Source organism: Nematolebias whitei, chromosome 13 (assembly GCF_014905685.2).
Source record: "Nematolebias whitei isolate Nwh7 chromosome 13, NemWhi1, whole genome shotgun sequence".
Taxonomy (NCBI): domain Eukaryota; kingdom Metazoa; phylum Chordata; class Actinopteri; order Cyprinodontiformes; family Rivulidae; genus Nematolebias; species Nematolebias whitei.
The window spans coordinates 14,424,424-14,439,330 of record NC_056510.1 but is presented as its reverse complement, the minus strand read 5'-3'; the positions used below and the strand labels follow the sequence as shown (position 1 = coordinate 14,439,330).

General features: G+C 38.3%; 1 protein-coding gene across 1 annotated transcript in view; it reads right to left on the bottom strand.

The window, feature by feature from the left end:
- The window catches only part of asic4a (acid-sensing (proton-gated) ion channel family member 4a), a 153,717-nt gene continuing 138,810 nt past the window's right edge, over positions 1-14,907 (bottom strand). Inside the window, exons 5-10 of the mRNA XM_037686877.1 lie at positions 11,412-11,465; positions 6,789-6,942; positions 5,710-5,801; positions 5,452-5,531; positions 2,966-3,076; positions 1-150 (exon numbers count right to left, since the gene is read on the bottom strand). Of these exons, the coding sequence (XP_037542805.1) occupies positions 1-150; positions 2,966-3,076; positions 5,452-5,531; positions 5,710-5,801; positions 6,789-6,942; positions 11,412-11,465 (641 nt within the window). The remainder of the gene's footprint in view (positions 151-2,965; positions 3,077-5,451; positions 5,532-5,709; positions 5,802-6,788; positions 6,943-11,411; positions 11,466-14,907) is intronic.

Below are 14,907 nucleotides of genomic sequence, written 5' to 3'. Positions count from 1 at the left end.
CTAGCAAGCGAAGTCCTCAAACACGCCGTGACGTCCAGCGCGATGTTGGTGGGGGTGAGGATGAGGATGGGGGTGAGGGTGGTGGTGGTTGGGGAGAATCGTGTTGGCGTACGCTCCCTCTGGGTGACTCCGTGTCGTGTCGTTGGGCTCCTGTAGAAGGCAAACACAATTCAACATCAGGACTGAAGATCACGTCTGGGAAGAAATGTACAGCAAATTGTTACTGATGGAGTCTGCTGTTCACAAAGTTTTTATTACCACATCAGTGCTTCCTAAAGATGGGGTTTGGACTCTTATGTGGATCAGGAATCATTCAAATATGATAAAGAACCTCCAACCACCAGCCCTAAAGCAATGCTTATTTTCCTTACTGTGTGTCCACGATGCAGAAACGCTGGTTAGTATTGGATAATTTAATTATCCTATCAATAAGCCACGCAAAGAAAACTAGAAGATCTTTGCAACCCAGGTTTAATCTTGCAAGAGGAGCAGCAATTGCAAACAGGCATACAAGACGTTATACGTCTCCCGGATCACAAGTTTGCCCGCGACAGCATAAAGGAGCATCAATTTATACGTTTATCAGAAAAGGTGAGGTCAAGACACCTCTGCTTTCTAGCTTAGGGGCCTTGAAGTTTATCAGGCGTGCAGGCTCCGTGCTCCTGCAGGCTCCACTTTGTTCAGACAAAACAACTCCAACTCACACGCATGGTTCTATAACGTTTGACATTAGAAAGTGAAAAACATCCATGACCTTTACATCCCCCATCAGTTAGGAAGTACTTTTTTCCCCCCAACATCTCATTCTCAAAGTGCAACTGCAAAGCCCAACAAAAACTTGCAGTTTGTATAGTAATAGCAGATATGCAGCTAATTCTGCCCTAAATAGACTTTCTACCACTTTTTTCCTAACTGGTTAAAGTGACAGCACCTTTGTAAAAACTTGAAACGTTTTCCAGTAGAAATTTGGACATTTATACAGTTTCCTCCAGCAGTATAACACTGATACGTGCTTCAGATGTAATACTTAAAGAAAATAACAGTACACAGCATGATTTTCTACTTAAGGCCACAGTTTTCACATTTATTCTGTTCCCATGCTGCTACTCTGCACTGCTCAAAGCTAAACTTTAAACCTGCACCTTGACCAGGAAGTGATCTTACACAGCTGTTACCTAAACTAATGTTTACTTTTTCACATTTTCTTTGAGTACCATTCGTGTTTCTACTTACAACTATGTACACAGTGGCTGCTGAATGTGTACAGCTCACCAGGAAATGTTAGATTCCTATGTTAAATGATGGTTTGAACTCTGTATCAGAGCTAAACACACATTTAAAAATGATTACAAACTATATATTTTTGCAGTGTGTCAACTCTTGCTGCATATTTTCAGATCAGTTCAAATGAGTTTTAGTAACTTGTTAATGGATTTTGCGTTGTTATTTCTGCTAAAACTCAAAAAACTATCATTCAAGTGTAAACAACCGTTTACACTCACACCTAGAAACAATTTAGAGTTACAATCAGCCTAACATGCATGTTTTTGGTCTGTGGGAGCAAATCGCAGTGCACAAAGAAAACATGCATGAATGGGAAGAACATCCAAACTCCACACAGAAAGGTCTGGAGGAGAACCAGCAGCTGACGCTAACCACTGTGCCACCGTGCAGCCCCAGAAAGCAACAATTAAAAAAAAAAAAACATAGATCCACAAAGCAAAACAAAAGTCTGCATATAAAGTTTGTTTTTATACCTAATAAACTTTCTGTTGGCATAACGAGACTCTGGCTTTTTATATTTTAGTCTGAGGATTTTGTTTGTCTCGTTCTAACAAGTTAAATCAAAACATAAAGAAAAATTAAAAACTGGGAGAAGAATATCTAAATTCCAAATCCAAAAATGTGCAGTAAAATCTATATACATACAAATTTACTGTATATTTTGGACATATATAGAAAATTGCATTAATGAGCTAATCTGCTCACTTTTTTGGTGGGTTTTAATAAATTGTAAAATTTTGCACACAGATATAACAGTGCTGGTTTATATCCCACATTTACAAAAATCAATAAAATCCATAAATAACTGTTGGGAGGCCTCAGGGAAGACCCAGAAGTTGCTGGAGGGATTGTGTATCTTCTCTGGTCAGGGAACGCCTTGGGATCCCCCAGAACGAGTTGAAAAGTGTTGCATCAGAGGGGGAAGTCGGTTTCTCTGTTGCCTCTGCGACCCGATTACAGATCAGCGATAGAAGATGAGTGGATGAACAACATCTATACATTATTGAAATCTAAACATTTGCAGCATTACCAGTACTTTATGTTTTTAGTTTTCTTTTTAATCAATGTATTTGGAAATTGCTTGTCACCATCAGAGGGTGCTGCAGCACCCTCTGTACCCCTCCTTCCCACAGCTTTGGAAAGACACTTGCTAATTGTTTCTTGTAGTTAAACAGCCCAATTGCCACCTTTTGAAGGTTTTTAATCAACATTATCCAAAGTTGTGCTTTTAGCTACTGTAAATTCATCTATTCCATTCACAGGACCTCCCCTGAACATCCCCCAGCCAAGACCCACTTTCCTTTTTTGCAGACCTCTGGTATCTGCAATCGCTGAGACAGATCTCCCACCCTCTGTCATCGTTGCATTATGCAGAGTAGCCTTTGACTCATTTCAAGTTAGATGCAACATAAGAAGTCTATTGTTCAGAAGCACGCAAATTCACAATTAAGTTGTGCAATAATAAATCTGAGCTCCAGGGGAGGTTGTGCTTTGCAGAGTGCTTAAGATTAATTAGGAACATTAAACTGCTCGTTCTTAAAGGAGCGGAAAAAGAACAACTTGCTTGTCCCCAACTCGCTCCTTTGTTGTTCTCTAATACAGTTAAAGTGCTGCAGGGGGACGTTGTATACTCAGCATGAACACAGGGTGAGAATAATTTGTTACAGCATTTATCCGCTACCTTCACTTTCATTTCTTCTAGACCCACTGTTGCAACGGTTGTGGTCGGCGGCTTGTTCTTCTTCTCTTCCTTCTGTGGTCTGAGCAGACGCTGTAGCCGGTGCTTGATCACCTGGTTTTACCAAGAACGCAGCAGTGAGGAGGATAAGTGGCCGAAATGAGGAAATGGAGACAAGAAATGCAGCAGTAAGAACATTTCATCTCACAATCTTAGGATTGCTCTCCTACACTTCATAAATTACTATAATATTACATGTTCGGCAGCTGAAGCAGGGGTAGAGCCAAAGGGGGCCACGGGGAGCCATGACCCTCCACAGATGTAAGCCTTTGCACCCCAATAAACAACAGTCAAGCTCTTCAAAGTCATGTTCAGGCACTTATAAAATTACAGTCATCCATGAACTTAGATTTTTTTTTTATACAACAACCAGACTATATGTGTGGGACATGTTATACAACAAATTGTAGCACAAAAGTACTTTATAAAGTGTAAAAAGCAATTGAAAAATCTTGTAAAATGTCTGCAAAGTGCTGACATGCAATTAATGTATTGGAGATGACTCTCTGGAACTACCATACCTAAATTTAGCTCAATATCTGCAACATGAACCAAGCTATGGCCACATTTGAGTTTGCTAAAATTAATACTTGCAGCAGCCATCTTGGTAAGACTTAACTATAAAGGTACACAACATTTGCTTAACTACTAGGGAACGCTTGAGGAACAAATCAGGAGCTAATGGGTAGTTTACCAGTACTTACTGGGAAACACACAGCAAAGCCTTATTAGGGGACTACGGGTTTGTTACCTTGTAAATGAAGAAGGACTACTCAAGAACTAATGGATAGTTACCAAGGAAAGCAAAGAGAAACAATTCAGTTAACCAGTACTTACTGGAGAACACACTGCCAAGCCTTATTAGGGAACTACTGGTTTGTTACCACATAAACAGAGGAGAAATTCTCCATGTGGGTTCTGAATAAACCCTGCATCATTGAGGTCACAGCTCGTTTTGCCAAAAACTTGTTTCCTATTGATTACTGATTATATTGGATTTCCTCTTTTGGAAACCTATTGGTTAACTACTCATTATCTCCTGATTTGTTCCTCTTTGGTTTCCTTGGCAACTACCCATTAGTTCTTGTTTAGTTCCTCTTTGGTTTTCTTGGTAACCAACCATTAGTTCTTGATTTGTTCCTCTTTAGTTTCCTTGGCGGGGCAGCACGGTGGCGCAACTGGTAGAGCTGCTGCCTCTCAGCGAGCAGGTCCCTGGTTCAAACCCCGGTCCAGGGGCCTTTCTGGGTGGAGTTTGCATGTTCTCTCCGTGCATGCGTGGGTTTTCTCCGGGTACTCCGGTTTCCTCCCACAGACCAAAAACATGCATGTTAGGCTAATTGGTAACTCTAAATTGTCCCTAGGTGTGAGTAAGAGAGTGAATGGTTGTTTGTCTCTATGTGGCCCTGCGATGGACTTGCGACCCGTCCAGGGTGTACCCCGCCCCTCACACAGTGACTGCTGGACATGGGCACCAGCGACCCCCGTGACCCAAAATGGAACAAACGGGTAAAGATAATGGATGGATGGATGGATAGTTTCCTTGGCAACTACCCATTACTTCTTGATTAGCTCTTTGATTTTCTTGGTAACTAACCATTGTTCTTGATTGGTTCCTCTTTGGTTTTCTTGGTAACTAACCATTAGTTCTTGAGTTGTTCCTCTTTGGTTTCCTTGGTAACTACCCATTAGTTCTTGAGTTGTTCCTCTTTGGTTTCCTTGGTAACTACCCATTAGTTCTTGATTTGTTCCTCTTTAGTTTCCTTGGTAACTAACCATTAGTTCTTGAGTTGTTCCTCTTTGGTTTCCTTGGTAACTACCCATTAGGTCTTGATTAGTTCCCTTTTGATTTTCTTGGTAACTACCCATTAGTTCCTGAATAGTTCCTCTTCATTTACAAGGTAACAAACCAGTAGTCCCCTAATAAGGCTTGGCTGTGTGTTCCCCAGTAAATACTGGTTAACTACCCATTAGCTCCTGATTCGTTCCTCAGGCGTTCTCTAGTAGTTAAGCAAATTTTGCGTACCTTATTGTAAAGTGTTACTGCCATCTTTAATTGGATTTACCCCGAAATTCAATCATCTGTAGATGTGCATCTAAGAGTTTCAATAAAATCCATTCAGTGGCTTAGAAAATATTTTGCTAACAGACAGACAGGGTTGACTTGAAAGGGTTGATTAATTGTTGCGGCCATCTTGAAATCAATTAACTCCAACAGTTAATCAGTTATAGATGTACATTTGATGATTACTTAATGGTAGTTTTAATGAAACCCATTCTCTTTTTCATGATATATTTTGCTAACAAACAAACACACACAAACACGGGCAATTGCATGATCACCTTTCATGATTGCTCGATAAAATTAGCTAATTAGAGCTCAGCAGATCTGCAGGTCTGATGTGAATTAAGTAACTGCATGAACACTGTACCTCGTAAATGTAATCCAGTATTTCTAAAACTGTCAGAATGCTGGCTCCGATGAAGAGACCCATTTGTCCACCAATGTCACCTAAAAAGAAAATACATAAGCATCTATGTCGAAGCACAAATAATACAATGGCTGTTCCCTATCTGCTGCTAATGGTTATAAAAATTGAACACAGCTGCCTTGAAAACATCTTGTTCTCTACTTTGGCGAACCTTTTGTAAATTATATAAAATGGAAAGAAAAGAGGCAGATTTCTTACCTAACAAACCTGCAACATCGTACGCTTTCTTCTGTTCGATTGTCTCGTAGTTCAAAGCTTCGAAAAAGATGTCCAAAACCAAGAAGTTGTCTCTAAAAACAAAGAGAAAGAAAGCGTAAAAAGGCATTGAAAACAAAAAAAAATGAAGAAACATCAGCCACATATTTTAACACACCACAAACACCCGTAATTTCACAAAATAAATCAGTCGTCTTTATGCTCCCTGGTAACTCGTGATGGGATAACAAGGCCTATGGTGCCTTTGAACGGATCTAACGAGCGATTATGAGATAATGAAGTCTTTCAAGGTTTAACTGAGATGAGCGGGACGAGCACTGACAGCACGCTCCTTCACTCACATCTCAAATCTCTCTGGAATTTCTGAAATCTGGTCCTAATAAATGTTGTGAGCCGTCATACGCTCTCTGGTTTAGCCATGTTTACTCTCTACCACATTCCTGTGATTAGAGAGGGATTACAGATTATCACTGCACTGAATTTATTGAAAGTATTGGCAAGTGCTTCATTTAACACATTGTAGACATCCATTAAATTGCAAAAACTTGATCATTACTTTAGATCTTTGCTCTCCTTCACCTAACACTGATCTAAATGTTTAAGACCTGACAAATGAAGGTCATTCACTTTAATAACAGCAATTCCTTCTTGCTCTTATAACACTATGAAGTAAACTTTTACCAGTGTTAGGTTAAATCAGGGGTCTGCAACCTTTACAATCAAAACAGCCATTTTTGCACCTTCGTTCACTAAATTAAACGTGTCCAGAGTCGCAAAAGCTGCTGCAATTGTCATTATCAACCGGTGGCCCATGGGCCACTTTACATTTGTTAGAGGGGGCTTTTCTGGCCAGTAGGCGTGAAATTAAAAAACTAAAAACATCCAGTGATTGTTAACGTTGCAGACCCCTGGGTTAAATGAAAAGAGATCATTTGCATCCCATTATGAGAGTAAACATTAATTGATGCTCAAATAAAACAATTTTTTTTAATATCTGTACTTTGTATTTAAAAACTAAAGGTTATACTTCAGAGAGCAACATGTCATAAGTGTGGCCGTACCTAATGTAGTCCTCCGACTTGTCGTATTTCCTGGAGAGATACCGAGCCGAGCCCTTGCTGGGGATTTTCACCATGGAGAGCTCTTTACCGTAGCGGGTGAGATTACAGGGCGTCTCGCATGGACAGGTGTCCCCGCTGGTCTTCTGTAGCTGTGCTGCAAACACAAAGGCAACAAAGCTATAACAAAACAGACAGTTTTAGTACAGATTTAGTTTTTGGGAAGCAATTTAACCACAAGAATTATTATCATACCTTACGTATGTGTGCAAAAACAAGAACAATACAATTATCATCATCTATTACAAAAAAACAAACAATAAAAACAAAACAATTTTTGCTGTTGTAGAAACTTTAGTCCAAAAACTAAACCTTTTCAAGGGCCAGAAGTTATTATTAGTAGTATTAAGTAAACAATGCATAGGCTTTTAATTAGCCATATGTATTATTTTATTTCTGGTCACTCAGTTGAACTTTATTTTTTTTTAAATATACATCACTCTAACTACAAGTTTTATTTTTCAAAAGGTGTTCAAAAAATACTTAAAAAAAAAAATTGAGACAGTATATAATTGAGACCGTATAGTTCAATATACTTGTGTCAATAAATTAAATAAGATGATAAATGTTTAATAAGATGTTATATATTGCGAAATATAAAAGCCTGTTCTGGTAACAAATGTCTACTATCATGCATCCCCAAAACTCCATGCAGTTAAAAGTCCAAGAAGTTGACATTTAACAGTATAAAGTAGAAAATAATGACAATAAATAAATAATAAATAGCTGTACCCTCCCTATCTGAGTGTTGAATGCTTTAATTATTTCAAACTACTTTACTAACATGGCAGAAGAATACGGCAAAGGGACAAGTGGAATAATTAGTAGTATGTTTTGGATGCAAAGATTAATATTATCAGATATTTTTACATTATTAAAAACAGTTCTGGATACTTTTTACATTTCTGCCAAATGACTTTAAATGGTATCCACTTCCATTTCCAATGTTTGAGTAATTTTTATTTTTTTCCTCTCTCTGTGCTCCGGTGAAGACAGACACTTCCCTGCTTTGCTCTCTTTTGTCTTGTAAACTCTTCAATGAGTCTCTTTTTTGCCTGCATACCTTCCTAATTTGAAGGATTTTGATCAGCAGGTCTCTCAACAAAGTTGATCCAATCTCCTGACAGGAAATCAGGGTAAAGAGGACCCTCTTACCTCGACGGAAACAAATTGGATTCACGATGACAACTGGATTCTGCTGTTTGGGTTAGTGAAATCTGGATTGTCTACAAATTGGTGTGGATGTGTCGAAGCTTGGCAACACTCAGACTGAATTATGTGGAGCTGCGTCAGAGAGCTGGAGCAGGCTGTTATCAGGACTGTGAACTTTCTGGCAGCACCCATGTACGTGAATAATCTTGGAGAAGTTGTGGGCTCGACTTTTGGCGTAAAGAATCAATTAGGCTGTTTGGAGTCACCATCAGAGAAATGTACCAGCGATACTTCAAAAGGCAGAAACAGCAAATTACGAGTTCTGCCTGATCCAAACTATGGCCTTGATGGTGGACTTATCTCAATACCTCCTGGCATGTTTAGAAAAAACAAACATGCTTTGTCTGTCTCCTCACCCCTCCCTTCCCCAAGGCCGTGGACATGTGACATAACCTCAACCGAGCTGATGATAACAAACACCTCTAATCTGGACAATGGCTGAGGGGGGCTCTGTAGGTTTTTTTTTTATGCCTCAAATCGTGCCTTGACTAGGACAAGGTGTGAGAGATCTTTTTTTAAAAAAAATTTTTATAACATCTCCTCATCAAAAACCAAAAAAGTCCATGCTCAATAATCCAGGTACACAATCCAACAATTTTCAGTCAGGTCATCTGGACAGTTTCTTTTTTTGCTGAAACGTTTCTCCTTCCATCCGGAAGGCTTCATCAGTCAATGAAACAGCACAAAACTGATTCTTCCCTCTAAACAGCTTACTCCAAAGTGGAACAAACCAGTTATGTTGGTGCTAAGATGGTGTCTTTTGCACGCCCCCTCATCTGGTGCAGGCTCTCTTTCTCGTCGACAGTCATGTCAAACTGGTTCAAAACCAAAAAGTCCATGCTCAATAATCCAGGTATACAATCCAACAATTTTCAGTCATGTCATCTGGACAGTTATGTTGGTGCTAAAAGGGTGTCTTTGTATACCAGATTGTATACCTCCGACATGGAGGTATGTTAAGTTATGTTAAGTTAGGTATTTAAGTTATGTTGTAGTCTTAGCTGGAGGACAATCTGACCACATTTCCACACTTTGCTGCCATCTCTACTAACTCTACTCTCCAAGTTTGTATTCATAATTTTTGCTGCCTGTGCTTATCTTTTCTTTTTTGGTTTCCTTTTCCATAGAAACTACTTCTGGATCGGTCATTTGTGTCTTTTTCCTCTCCTCTCTAACCCTAAACCCTAGGTGGTCGAGGCAGATGGTTCTGGTTCTGCTGGAGGGTTCTTCCTGTTAAAAGGGACTCGTTTCTTTCCACTGTCATCATTGTGCTGCTCAGGGAGCGGGACTGCAATAAAATGAAAATTATAGGCAATCTGCTGGCTTCCTTAAATATTTAACTTTTACTAACTGGCATTTCATTGTGATCTGTATTCGACTGTATTATCATAGGAAATTAATTAGATTTGAGTCTGAATCTGTTTTAGACTTGTTTTTTTATTTGGTCTAGTGCTCTAAGGTAACTTTTATTGCATATTGGTTCTATATAAATGAAATGAACAGAACTGAACAAAATAATTTGATAATGTAACATAAATAATTGCTGACTTCCTTCTATATTTTTCTTTATTTTTGTCCATCTTCAATGTTTGACACAAATCACTTGAAATGACATCACCATTGTCCGTCAGAATACATTAATAAAGTTGATTTTATAAAGTTGCATGACTATCAACAGGCTGTTGCAGAAATAGTGTCCACAGTAATCATATGACAATAACTAGAAAGTTCCTGGGCAAACTTTGATGGTGACTGCAACGTGGCGGCCATTTTAAATGTTTGATTTGACAGTACTATGTGTTGCGGTTCACTCTCAGCTACCACCAAATTTCAGCTGAAAATGACAAATGATCAATGACTTACAGTATTTTTTTCTTTTAAGCAATGGTGGCCATCTTGGATTTTTCATTTGGATTCAATATGTGATGGGGAAGGGTTTCAGCCACAATCACATCAAATTTCAGCTCTATATGCGGAAAAATAGTGTAATTAAAGCCATTTAAAAGTAGCTTTGATGACCATCTTGAATTTTTTAATTCATTATTTATTGGGCATTGCTTTCAGCTACCACCACACGAAATGTCAGCTTAGTATCTCTAAAAATGGCTGATTTACAGTATTTTTCCTTTTTATCTCAGGTGGCCATCTTGGATATTTGATTTTCAACCAGAATCTATGAAAAACGTCTAATAAAACTGGTGTCTTTGTTTGCAAATTATGTCGCTATGGTAACTCGAAATGCCAATAAAAGTAAGATAACACATCACCGTGCCGAGCCGGTCATTTTGATATAACATTTGTGGGGGGTACACATTGCGGTATGGGCCGCATTAAAGTTGACAAAAGAGTAAGATATAAAGTTAAGAAACCCTTGTTAGGTGGATAATAATAGGTGCTGCCTTATGAGGCAGTCCCCAATTACTGGTTGACAAAATGATTAAGTAAAATAAGTGGTGCTGAACACTTTACCTTTTATTCAATTAGCATGCAGGAAGGAGAAGCTGTAATCAGATCCATATTTATGATACAAACTCTAAAACAACACAACACTCTTTAAATGGCTTCTCCCAGTCTGTCTTTTTAAAATTCTGAATACGTTCAATCCAGACACACACAAAAAAAAGGCCAGAAGAAGCACTGAAAGCAGTAATTATGATTTAATGATTTATGTATTTTACAACGCCAACAATAAGGTTATTTGCATGCAGGAGCATGATGGCATATATTCTGTCTGCTGCAGGAACAAAGCACTTCCACATTATAAATACAGAAATTATTCTTTAATGTATTACTTTGATGGAAAGGGAACCTTCTGGCTGTGTTTGATTCAGGAAGATGACCCACATGAATGTGGCCCATTCTTGTAAGATATATCTAAGATCTTCATTCAGCTACATTCTACACAGGGCCTGGATTCAGAGAAAAGAGACGTAATTAAATTTCTGGCTTATTTGGCTGAGAAATGTTAATTGTGCTGCCAAGTCAATAAAATGGACCTTTTTCATTGGGATTTCTTTGAAACCAAGGTTCATTTATGATATTTTCTGGAAGAGAGGAAGGTCAGCATCGAAGCTGAAGTTGGAGGAGGGGATGCAGATATGCAGGAATGAAGCACAGTTTTGTTTTGAACATTATCATTAAAAGCAGTGGAGTCATTAAGCTCTGAGGTGACTAAATCCCAATTTGTGAAAAAGTTATTTCAAAATATCTTAGTCTACCTACAGGTATTTGTGTAACTAGAACAATCAAAAGAAATAAAAATAATCACTGTCACATTTACAGGTTGTGTTTCCATTTCCGCTTCAGGGGAGACTATCATAATGGGAAAAGAAATGAAGGAAGATTGTTTCTTACCGAGCGCTTTGTCAACACAGCCAATTTTACTGGGAGGGCAGATATCCGCAGTTCCTGTATATAAGAAAAAGTAAAAAAAGAGAAAATGACTCTGATCAATCAGAAACAAAATGATCAGTGACCCGTGTCGGCCGTGATGAGGCTGTGAACAACAACTCCACTGCTTATCAATCATCTCCAAACAAAGGCAGGTGCACCGACGATGACTTCCATCCACATAAACTGCACCTCGTGTCCGACGTCTGGCCCTGATTGCTCTGAGAAATGGAGCATGCTGGCTCCACCCGCGAGGCATATTTAGAAAGTCTTTAAAAACCAATCAGTGTGGCACTAACTTGCAGACAAACATACAGCCGGGGCCAATAATGACAGGTATTCATCAGCAACTCAATTAATTTGCGTTGGTGTGCTCGTCTGTCTGTGAAATGCTCATGAAGTTGATGGTTTTTTTTGGAAATATACGTCCCCTTCCTGAAGAAAATGAAAGGAAAACTCAGATAAATGAAAGGCCTAGTGTTCCTTTCATGCCAGAGTTTTAAACAAAAGCCATCTTAGAATGGGGCTGGAGTTTCAGTCAAACTTTCTAAATGATGTGCATGATCTTGTGCAACACTGAGAGATTTTGCTAGATCTGTTAGCGCTAAAATATACCGTATTTTTTGGACCATAAAGCACCTGATTATAAGGTGCATTAAGAGAAACAAAAAAGTCAGAAAAGTCAAACTTTATTCAACTCATTCACAATAGCCACATCAAATTGGTTCAAAGTCAGTAAACACAATCAGAAGTAATACATAAGATGCACCTGATTATAAGGCTCACTGTTGATTTTTGAGAAAATTAAAAGAATTTTAAGTGTATCTTATAGTCCGAAAAATATGGTATGTTGTAGATAGGCCTGTCACGATAACACATTTTGCTGGGCGATTAATTGTCTCAGAAATTATTGCGATAAATGATAACATTGTTTGAAATTTGACAATAATTAGTATTATTGTAAAATTTAAGAAGAAATGTTAATTTGTTTTGTGTGTAGTACCTTTTTTGACCACTGGATGGCAGTATAAGACTGTTTGAACCAAAGGATGGATAGTGAGGGAGCGAGCAGCGTGTCTCTATAAGAAGAATAGGAGGGAAGCCCCTTGAGTGACATGGGCTGTCTCTCTTTCCTGCTTTTGGTTCTCAAAATGGCAGACGTTCTATGTGGTTTGAATTATTTAGCATAGCATTTTTTGCACAAAGTTTTTAATAAAAAATAAATAAATCATTAAACAAGTTCTCGCCTTCTTTTTGCAAAGAAAAAAACTTTTTACATGAAGGCACGGGTTTCAACTGTGAATTTTGGAGCTTCGACAAGACGGAAGTAGTTTCCCGAGGTTGGCCTGTTAGCTTAGCTCGTAGCTTAGCTTCTCAGCTTAGCTGCTTTTAACGATCCAAAAACGTGATTTTCCATGGTTAAAATGGATTTTAAAGAGAAAAGAGAAAGGGCGGTGTCAGTGAAGAGCACTAGAGTTGAGCCTTTTGTCATTTGGTGTCTTCGGTAGAAAGAGAGCGACACGAAGAAACGATTAAACCGATAAATGAAAATGAGATCGGCAATTTTCATTCATCGTGCGATCAATTGATTTATTGTTTATTGCAACAGACCTAGTTGTGGATGACTCTGAATTAGTTCCACACCTAATTTCCACACAAACTCTGCAAATTTGACTGAGTCGTGGTTATTTTTGTGTTGACTAGTATCATTTAGCTGTGGTGACCATCTAGACTTGGGTTAACTTCAAAAGTGAATGTAGATGTACATTCAATGAATACTTTCTGCGGATCGTTAAAAATTGTCCAGTGATTGATGAGACATTTTGCTAAAAGAGTTGGCACCTATAGTTATAGCCATATTTAGGCAAAACTATTGTGCAATGTGTAGCACTTAGCAAAGATGTTCCAATTTTTTTCAAATATCTGTCAAATTTAGCTGATTTATAGCCATTTGGGGGTTTCATTTGAGCCATCTTTAATTCAGATAGCTAAAATCTCCTCCCTAACCCCTAACCAACCCGTAATCCTTCCCTCGAAACAAGGTCAAACCACACCAATCAGCCGTAAACTCAACACTACACTTACACAGAAACACACCCACTCATTTCGAACAAATATTTGTAAAGATATGTGGAGAAAAAACCTAAACTAAAAATAGCTGTATGCCTTTATCGGTTTATGAGGTGCTTTTTTTTGCAACAAAAAGATCCTCAGAATTAAATATTTGTCTGAAAACTCATGTTTCAGGTGGATCATGGGTATTTATAAACCTTTGAACAGTGAAGTGTAGAAGGCAAATGTCCTTTTATCTGGTTCCTGATTAATGTTTTATGCTTCCGCTTATATCTGTGTTTGGATGAGCACCAAAATATCCCCCCCAAAAACTATTAAGTTGTTCTTGTCCCTGATGTGTGGACAGCTGACAGGGAGCAGCTTTTTTGGCTCCATTTTCTAAAAATAAATTTCTAAAAGTAAAACATGGGAGGATATATTCAGACTTGTGTTAAATGTTTAAAATAAAGTTTAAAGGAGACTCTTTTACACCTCAAACCACAGCTAGGTGGTTCTGCTTTTGGAGAACCAAGGATCCACCCGAAAATCTTTTCCAGAACTTTTTTTTGGAAGCAACATGTTTTACCAACACAATAAATGGCTACAACTCAATTAGTTTCACAGTTATTGACCTAAAATTTGATTTGGTGGTAGCTGATAGTCATTCACATAATGTGCATGTTGCATTGCACCTAATCTTAGTTTTCAAGGTTTTTATCAACCCAAGATGATCTCTCTGGCTTGAAAAGCTTAAACTTCAAACACAGAACGTTAAAGATCTCTGACATTCATTTATTTATGGAATGAAGCTAAAAGAAGTTCATTAGATTCAGCCCTGACATCAATGCAGTAAAAACGGTTTGCTCTCATTGTATTGTGGTAAACTCATAAACCAACCGCTTCCCACAACTTTACTGAGTCATTCTTATTGAAATTAAACAATAAATTTAAATATTATTAAGAAGTCATTAGGCACTAATGGGAGGAAACCCACAATGTGACCAAATGCCTTTTTTCCTGCGGAACAAACAGCCCAGAAAAGTTTGACGTAATAAAAAATAAGCAATAGATTCAGTTAAAAGCTGAACATCTTTGGGTCAGCTTCTGGACCAGTTCAAAGTGAACAGTCGTCCTTGTTTGTTTGTGGATGTCACATTATTTTCCCTAAAATATCCTCTTATTTGTGCATTAGAGACAAACTGCAAGGTGAAATTTTAAGTTACAGAAACACAAAAACTGGACAACAAAGACTCAGCAAAGTTAAGTCAGGTCGTCTGGACGGTTTCTTTTTTTTGTTGAGATGCTTCATCCTTCATCCAAAGGACTTCATCAGTCCGAGGAGCCACAACAAAACTCACATCAGTCCCACAAGCAGCACACTCACATAGTGGTCCAACTAGTTTGATGG